This window comes from Brachyistius frenatus, unplaced genomic scaffold, assembly GCF_029030835.1.
Source record: "Brachyistius frenatus isolate BFR_SWC_R1_liver_20210118 unplaced genomic scaffold, ASM2903083v1 Contig_278, whole genome shotgun sequence".
NCBI lineage: Eukaryota > Metazoa > Chordata > Actinopteri > Embiotocidae > Brachyistius > Brachyistius frenatus.
The window spans coordinates 437,121-446,233 of record NW_027210877.1 but is presented as its reverse complement, the minus strand read 5'-3'; the positions used below and the strand labels follow the sequence as shown (position 1 = coordinate 446,233).

Below are 9,113 nucleotides of genomic sequence, written 5' to 3'. Positions count from 1 at the left end.
ACACAGTGACTCTCCTGCAGATGGAACGTCCTCGGTTTTGTATCAGATCTATCAATGAATGTTGTTTACCAACATGTATACTTTATATTGATTGATTCTTACTCCATAACTTGCTCACTAGCGCCCCCTAATCAACATTTCTACAACAAACTGAAATACCAATTGTAAATACTTCAAAAATATGTTTCATATGTGTATATGCAGTAAACCTTCGACATTTAAATGCGTATTGCGTAAGTGTACAAATCAGTTCAGACTGTCATGACAAACAGTTCATAAAAAGACAAACATCTTCACATCACAGAGACTTTATTTTGAACAGCCAAACTTGACATTTTCAGAAGTTTTATTCTGAACAGCCAAACTGATACTTTATTCGATACACAAACGTTTCTGTTTGGAATGCATTCAAGAACACATTGAAATAAATGATTCCCCGTTTAGTGCCTCAAGGTCCCTTTTTAATACTCCTCCCCTTCCTCCTCTCCCTCGCCCTCGACAGAGTCGACTCCAACCTCCTCGTAATCCTTCTCCAGAGCGGCCATGTCCTCTCTGGCCTCAGAGAACTCGCCCTCCTCCATCCCCTCACCTACGTACCAGTGAACGAAGGCCCGCTTGGCGTACATCAGATCGAACTTGTGGTCGAGCCGAGCCCAAGCCTCTGCTATAGCGGTGGTGTTGCTCAGCATGCACACGGCCCTCTGGACCTTCGCCAGGTCTCCACCGGGAACTACGGTGGGCGGCTGGTAGTTGATGCCCACCTTGAAACCGGTGGGGCACCAGTCCACAAACTGGATGGAGCGCTTGGTTTTGATGGTGGCGATGGCTGCGTTGACGTCTTTGGGCACCACGTCTCCACGGTACAAGAGGCAGCAGGCCATGTACTTGCCGTGGCGAGGGTCACATTTCACCATCTGATTGGCCGGCTCGAAGCAGGCGTTGGTGATCTCGGATACAGTGAGCTGCTCGTGGTAAGCTTTCTCAGCAGAGATGACGGGGGCGTAGGTGGCCAGAGGGAAGTGGATACGGGGATAGGGCACCAAGTTGGTCTGGAACTCTGTCAGATCAACATTGAGGGCGCCGTCGAAACGAAGGGACGCAGTGATGGAGGACACGATCTGACTGATCAGCCTGTTCAGGTTGGTGTAGGAGGGACGCTCGATGTCCAGGTTCCTACGGCAGATGTCGTAGATGGCCTCGTTATCTACCATGAAGGCGCAGTCGGAGTGCTCGAGGGTGGTGTGGGTGGTCAGGATAGCGTTGTAGGGCTCCACCACGGCGGTGGACACCTGGGGAGCCGGGTAGATGGAGAACTCCAGCTTGGACTTCTTGCCGTAGTCGACGGACAGACGCTCCATCAGCAGGGAGGTGAAACCGGAGCCGGTGCCGCCGCCGAAGCTGTGGAAAACCAGGAAGCCCTGAAGACCGGTGCACTGGTCAGCCTGAGGACAGGAGGGAGACACAGAAACCTCATGTGAGACACAGTAGTTCAACTTAATATTGTAGAGCGACAGCTAGTCATCCTGATAAGTCACCCACTAGTTTACGGATCCTGTCCAGAACCAGGTCGATGATCTCCTTGCCGATGGTGTAGTGTCCGCGGGCGTAGTTGTTGGCAGCATCCTCCTTGCCTGTGATCAGCTGCTCAGGGTGGAACAGCTGGCGGTAGGTCCCAGAGCGCACCTCATCTGAGGAGACGAAAACAGGCTTTGAATTAGATGTTGGTCACTGATATTCAAAATATTTCACTTTAATTTACTCAAATGAAAGTTCAGCCAGAAGAGATGACACTTACCGATGACGGTGGGCTCCAGGTCCACAAAAACAGCTCTGGGGACGTGTTTTCCAGCTCCGGTCTCGCTGAAGAAGGTGTTGAAGGAGTCGTCTCCTCCTCCGATGGTCTTGTCGCTGGGCATCTGTCCGTCCGGCTGGATCCCGTGTTCCAGGCAGTAAAGCTCCCAGCAGGCATTGCCAATCTGGACACCGGCCTGACCGACGTGCACTGAGATACACTCACGCTGCAGGAAAACAAGAATTAGTATTAATGTTAACCAAAAACGTTTTAACTACAATTAATCATACACTTCAGATTACTTATTAAATGAGTAGGTCAATTTAAAAACCTACGGTCCAAATGAATGCGGTAGAAATACAGACTTTATCCAGTACCAGATATCACAACCTCATGACCGAGTCACCTGATAAATTCCAATATGTTCCACATTTTAGTGTTTGAATCAATTTATTTAAGCTAACGCATGATCAACGATGATGCATTAAATATGATCAAGACAGAAAAATTATCTTAATCTGACAAGTACCAATAATGATGTAGTAATAAAGTTTAGTCATTAGGGATTTCATTTTTAAAATGTAAACCTGCCACTACCTTTTTTTTTTTTTTTTTAAATTTTTTATGAGATCTGGTCCAGCAAGGCAAGTGAATATTCATAACACACACAGATATATGAATAAAGAAACCTGGGAAATATCATTGTCTTTACAATCGCTCTAAACACCAGAATAAAATTCAGCACAGGGGACCAACCCACGACTCAAAAACCCAGACTACAAATAGACTGTTCACATTTTAGAGCACAGGAATGGTACATAGTACCGAAGACCTAAATCAATCAATGCAGATCAGCCAACTGTGGCGTCGTCAAAACCATTTCAACAAATGGGGGGGAGTTCCCTTAGCCACCACTAGTGGCCGTTAAATGGGCTCTCGGTAAACTGTCCAATTACAACATAATATAAAAGTACATCGTGTATATAAACCAAACAAAGGAATGTATAGATCAAACGTGGAAGCGTGTTGAACTTGTCCCGCCCTGGTCTGGTGACATCACCCCCCCCTGTGGCGGACGAACACGGACCCTTACAGGGACCCTTACAGGGACCAGGGCGGCGCCCAGATAGACGCACTGCACCCACCGAGCCGCACAGTGATGGCAGACAACCTGCTGCATCAGAGGCAGTGAGGATGAGGTGCACAGAAGCGACTACAGCCCGTACACTACAGGCAAAAGCACGAACTAATCCCCGTCCCACCTCTAACATGAGGGCGGTGTCCGGTCCCTGCTTCACCTGCTTAGTTGTCTTCATTACTACAAACTGAGGCCAGCGACATCCCGCCAGACAAAAAGCTCTTTGTTATTCGCCGGCCGGCCGTTCAATGTCTGCAATTATTCCCACGACGTCTAACACAGGTGAGTTGTCGGTCATTTCGTCTATGGGACGAGGACATTTTTCGCTTCTCGTCTCCACAGGGAGACAGAAACCCTTCCCCACATTTAATCATTACAAAACTATACTCGCCGTTTAAATTCTCTTCTCGGTGAACATTAGCGAGCTATAAACGTCAAAGCTCACATTTCGGCAATTTACGTCAAGGTCTGCTTAGTGCTAATAAATCAACCTCACGTTTATCATTTGAGTTATTTTAGATTCAAATTGGTTTACTCACCATGTTTGCTTTTACTTGGAGATAAAACGACACGGATGGAGACAAACTTTACTTTCACGACCGACTGTCAATGAGTCCTGTGTAAGAAGCTGCTGAGCGTCACCGGGCGGGGTGTTTTATACTCGTCTTGGACGGATAAAGGGGAGCTGTATCCGATTGGCTGGGACGCACACGAGCTCTTCTCCTATTGGTTTAACACTATCTGTCATCTTCCGTAAAGAAGAGGCCTTTTTTTCACAGCAGACATTTCGAACGTTATCAGAGCAGGAAAATCCCAGTTTTACAAGCAGCATCAAAAGTACCTTGAGTATAAATGCCGCAATATGAGATGCAGAGCAGATAAATATACGTGGTCAAGAAATAATGATAGAAAAAGAGAAAAATAAAACCTTAAATCAATGTAGAAAAGGGTTTTTGTAATGTACAGTCATGCTTGTAAGATTGGATTACCATTAAAGCAGACAACTGCCTAGGCCGGACCAAACGTCCCACTTTACCCAGTATCATTTGGGTCTACATAAATTGATTACAAGCTAATGTGTGGAAAATTTTCAGCACTGAAGTACATTAACTATGTCTGCACCTCTATCCTTCATCTTGTGGTCCCAGTTTTGTTTTAACTCCACATTAAAATCAAGTTTTAGTTTATATTGAGCTCATTTGTTGTAAAGTTTCTCATCAAACTGCTTCATTTTTTTTATACGGTATTTACATAAAGGAAACTGCGGCAGACTAGTATCATAGAAGAACTGCAGGGCTACACCCAATATTATTTTCATTAGCTGGAAATAACACAATTATCTTTTTAAATAATCCTTGAAAAGAAAACATTATTATTGCCCTAAACCCAAATTAAGATATTCAAGTTGTTTTTGTCTCACCAGTCAAAAAGGTGAACAAAAACACTGGAAACAGGTAAATGCTCACCTATTACAAGCAGCTTCTGTACCATTACGAGGCCTTTTTTTTTTTTTTCTGTAAACAATGATAAAAACAATGAAATTTAGAGGTGTTGAGTGAGCCTTTATGTGCCGGTTAGACAACTAATTATTTCCGCTCTGCAGAACTTGAAGATGTCTGGAGAAATTTTTTTATTATGAGGGTCAGCAGCGCACCGACAACGAATTCTTGCCCACCGGGAGGTTAACTGGGCCGTGCAGATTTGGGCTTAAGAAACTTTGACTATAAGATAGCTTTATTAGAACATGGTAATAAAGCTGTAGGTGATTGTGTTAAATATTTTTGGTTTTTTTTTTTACAGATATTCTGCTTCTTATCCTTTCAGACCAATCCAAATGTCAATATCTTTTTTTACAGAAATTTGGAAACATGGTACCCTCAAGTACCCCACACCAGAGTCCAAGGGCCCCTGGACCAGATCTGAATGTTTGTGAATGTAAAGTAAATAAAATGACTACAAACTGAAAAAAAACTAGTGAGGGAAAGAGTAGCTCATATGATGAATGTAGATTGTTATCACGACAGATGTTTTTCATTCTTAAAAGAAACGAAACAAAAAAGAGAGAATGAACAAGACAGACAAAATTCATGTTAGAGTAAATGTATTTAGAACAGAGCCAAACATTTTCAGATATTTCATAGACAAACAGTTATTTTTGGAATGCCTTCAGGAGAAAGTTAAAGCAATTCTCTTCGTTTAATTAGTGCTGTGATCCCTTTTAACCCTCTTCCTCAACGTCAGAACAATAAACCCCAACCTACAAACCTGGTGATACACTGTCTTTTTCCCTTCATATTACACGAGTTTCACGTTCTAATGTTCTAAATTATTTGGAGTTATATTTTCTTAACACCCAAACTGGTAATTAATAGACAGACATTTCTGTTTGGAATGTATTCAACGTTTGGAACTGATGATTCCCCGTTTAGTGCCTCAAGGTCCCTTTTTAATACTCCTCTCCTTCCTCCTCTCCCTCGCCCTCGACAGAGTCGACTCCAACCTCCTCGTAATCCTTCTCCAGAGCGGCCATGTCCTCTCTGGCCTCAGAGAACTCGCCCTCCTCCATCCCCTCACCTACGTACCAGTGAACGAAGGCCCGCTTGGCGTACATCAGATCGAACTTGTGGTCGAGCCGAGCCCAAGCCTCTGCTATAGCGGTGGTGTTGCTCAGCATGCACACGGCCCTCTGGACCTTCGCCAGGTCTCCACCGGGAACTACGGTGGGCGGCTGGTAGTTGATGCCCACCTTGAAACCGGTGGGGCACCAGTCCACAAACTGGATGGAGCGCTTGGTTTTGATGGTGGCGATGGCTGCGTTGACGTCTTTGGGCACCACGTCTCCACGGTACAAGAGGCAGCAGGCCATGTACTTGCCGTGGCGAGGGTCACATTTCACCATCTGATTGGCCGGCTCGAAGCAGGCGTTGGTGATCTCAGACACTGAGAGCTGCTCGTGGTAAGCTTTCTCAGCAGAGATGACGGGGGCGTAGGTGGCCAGAGGGAAGTGGATACGGGGATAGGGCACCAAGTTGGTCTGGAACTCTGTCAGATCAACATTGAGGGCGCCGTCGAAACGAAGGGACGCAGTGATGGAGGACACGATCTGACCGATCAGCCTGTTCAGGTTGGTGTAGGAGGGACGCTCGATGTCCAGGTTCCTACGGCAGATGTCGTAGATGGCCTCGTTATCTACCATGAAGGCGCAGTCGGAGTGCTCGAGGGTGGTGTGGGTGGTCAGGATAGCGTTGTAGGGCTCCACCACGGCGGTGGACACCTGGGGAGCCGGGTAGATGGAGAACTCCAGCTTGGACTTCTTGCCGTAGTCGACGGACAGACGCTCCATCAGCAGGGAGGTGAAACCGGAGCCGGTGCCGCCGCCGAAGCTGTGGAAAACCAGGAAGCCCTGAAGACCGGTGCACTGGTCAGCCTGAGGACAGGAGGGAGACACAGAAACCTCATGTGAGACACAGTAGTTCAACTTAATATTGTAGAGCGACAGCTAGTCATCCTGATAAGTCACCCACTAGTTTACGGATCCTGTCCAGAACCAGGTCGATGATCTCCTTGCCGATGGTGTAGTGTCCGCGGGCGTAGTTGTTGGCAGCATCCTCCTTGCCTGTGATCAGCTGCTCAGGGTGGAACAGCTGGCGGTAGGTCCCAGAGCGCACCTCATCTGAGGAGACGAAAACAGGCTTTGAATTAGATGTTGGTCACTGATATTCAAAATATTTCACTTTAATTTACTCAAATGAAAGTTCAGCCAGAAGAGATGACACTTACCGATGACGGTGGGCTCCAGGTCCACAAAAACAGCTCTGGGGACGTGTTTTCCAGCTCCGGTCTCGCTGAAGAAGGTGTTGAAGGAGTCGTCTCCTCCTCCGATGGTCTTGTCGCTGGGCATCTGTCCGTCCGGCTGGATCCCGTGTTCCAGGCAGTAAAGCTCCCAGCAGGCATTGCCAATCTGGACACCGGCCTGACCGACGTGGATGGAGATACACTCACGCTGTAGAGAACAAAAAACAAAAAAAAAAGATAAAAGAGATATCACTCAGGTGTGTGCATTGATTTTCAAAAAAGAAAACTGTAATTTTACACTAAAAAACAGTGATTGAATAAGCTGTTAAGCTAAAATTGAAAAAAATAAATAAATAAGTTTTCAATTTACTAGTTTTATTTAGATTCACTTTGTGAAAAAGTAATCAATAGTTAGTGTCACCGATGGTCGAATCTTCTCTATTTGTTTCTGGCGCACTGCGTTGTGTTCCGTTGCTATGCGACGAGACCTTCACTCAGGCAACAGATGACGTATGAACTGTCGAAATGTGTGAAAACGTGCACTTTTAACCGCAGAAAACTTTTAATCTCTCATAGAAAATGTAAGATAAGGAGTATGTTCACCTACAACAGCAGAAGGCAGTGCTCTCTGCGCAGCTCTCGGGGGACCAGTGTCTATTACGAGCATGAATTTTTAATGGCTCGCCAGGATGGGGTTTCTTTGGGTGTGGGACATTTTAAAGCTCGTGACAGCTCATGCGCATCCTGTCAGTCTGGTCACGAGAAGTGATGGCGAGGCAGACAAACCAAAAACAACCCGCAGACTCGGCGGTTGGACCGGAGCCTTCATTATTCATTCTATCCACCTCTGAAGACCTCTTTTGTTCAGCCTGCCCACCACGTCCCGTCCGATCCGCACCAGAGCATCTCCCCAAAACCCAGCAGATAACCCCACTTTATATTAGTGATATATAATATGGAGCTTCAGTGTTGTTTTATAACACTCTTATTCCCACTTTTCATTAAAAGCTATCACCCCCCCCCCCCCCCCCCCCACACACACACATTTAAGGTCAGACCCTAAATGTGACTATTTAACGAAGCTTTTTGAAAGTTCTTACCATTTTGCTGTGTTGTAGTCGCGCTAGAGGGTGAACGGAGCTCCACGACCACCGGTCTTACAGTTCGACGGTTATGGGGTCGATGTAAGAGATAATGGCGCACATGAAGTTGAACAGCGGTATATATGCCGGTGATGCACCGGCGCCGGTGGCTGTTGCGCTCCTATTCGTCAATTCCCTGTCAGTCTGACGTTCTGAAGTCATCCGCGGCTTTCTATTGAACGAGCGGTTCTGTCGCTGCAAACCCCGCCTCCCAGACCCCACCCAACATCCATCCCGTTATTGTGCTGCTGCTGCTGCTGCAAGCATGGCGTTTAATAGTGAGGAAAATGCAGCGTAATTACCAACATGCTGGTACCAGTCAGACAGGCCCAAGATGCGCTTTTACACCTTCAAAGCTAATGATAGCATAACAGGTTGAAAGACTTGTAATAAAATGTAAAAACAGACTATAATATTCAGCACTTAAGAACTAAATATAAACTTGTTTTTTTTTGGTGGATCTAATCAGGCCCCATACATAATGGGATTCATGTCTGAACACTTGTTAGTACATCAGTCAGAAAATCAGCCAACTCATCTTTTTCCAAATGTTGACCCTTAATTAATAACCATTGATATGAACTTCAAACCTTCCTTTTATCAGAGTTAAACTGTGCCTTCAACCAGCGCCAAATCAACAAATATGCATCTAAAGTTAATGAGAAAAGTATTTTAAAAACCTGATTCTGGTTAAATTGTGTTACCAAAAAGGCCCCATACATTTTTACCATTGGGATTTATTTTTGATTAATCTCTGCTCTGACCAAGTGTCCTTGCCAACCTCCTGTCATAATATTATTTACAAACAGTCATTTCCATGATGGATGTGTAGTTTTTTTTAATGAGCAGCATTTTTATCTCCAGTCTTTTGTCTTTATTTTCTTAATCCTCTTCAGATAAAAGAGGTCATACTGCCCTGTCATATACATGAGGGACATGTAGGCCACTACAGGCGCCCAACCCCTCACCCCCCTTCCCCCTCCCAAGAATTAACGGTTGCTAGGAAATGAATGAAGGAGTTGCCTGGATACAGCCCTAGTATCCACACAGACCGCCTTTATCTGGTGGTCACGTGACCCAGCTTAAATGGCAGCATTAATGGGGCAGCACTGCAGCTGCCTCTGGGGGTGGTGAGTGGGGGTGGGGGGAGGGTCTCTCCCCAAAAATCATTCGCCCTTATGTGTTGCGTCCGTAGACTGTATATAAATCCTGCTTCTAAAGATCACACACAAGTGCATCGAAATGC

The 9,113-nt window shown here is 45.8% G+C and overlaps 2 protein-coding genes across 2 annotated transcripts; both read right to left on the bottom strand.

The window, feature by feature from the left end:
• Positions 1-292: 292 nt before the first annotated feature.
• On the bottom strand, positions 293-3,574 carry LOC138634793 (tubulin alpha chain-like). The gene is made up of 4 exons (XM_069721948.1): positions 3,470-3,574; positions 1,796-2,018; positions 1,540-1,688; positions 293-1,442 (listed from the first exon to the last, which is right to left on the bottom strand). The coding sequence occupies exons 1-4, from the start codon at positions 3,470-3,472 to the stop codon at positions 462-464; spliced, it is 1,356 nt and encodes a 451-aa protein (XP_069578049.1). The 5' UTR covers positions 3,473-3,574; the 3' UTR covers positions 293-461.
• Positions 3,575-5,014: 1,440 nt separating this feature from the next.
• On the bottom strand, positions 5,015-7,934 carry LOC138634794 (tubulin alpha chain-like). The gene is made up of 4 exons (XM_069721950.1): positions 7,826-7,934; positions 6,711-6,933; positions 6,455-6,603; positions 5,015-6,357 (listed from the first exon to the last, which is right to left on the bottom strand). The coding sequence occupies exons 1-4, from the start codon at positions 7,826-7,828 to the stop codon at positions 5,377-5,379; spliced, it is 1,356 nt and encodes a 451-aa protein (XP_069578051.1). The 5' UTR covers positions 7,829-7,934; the 3' UTR covers positions 5,015-5,376.
• Positions 7,935-9,113: the final 1,179 nt, after the last annotated feature.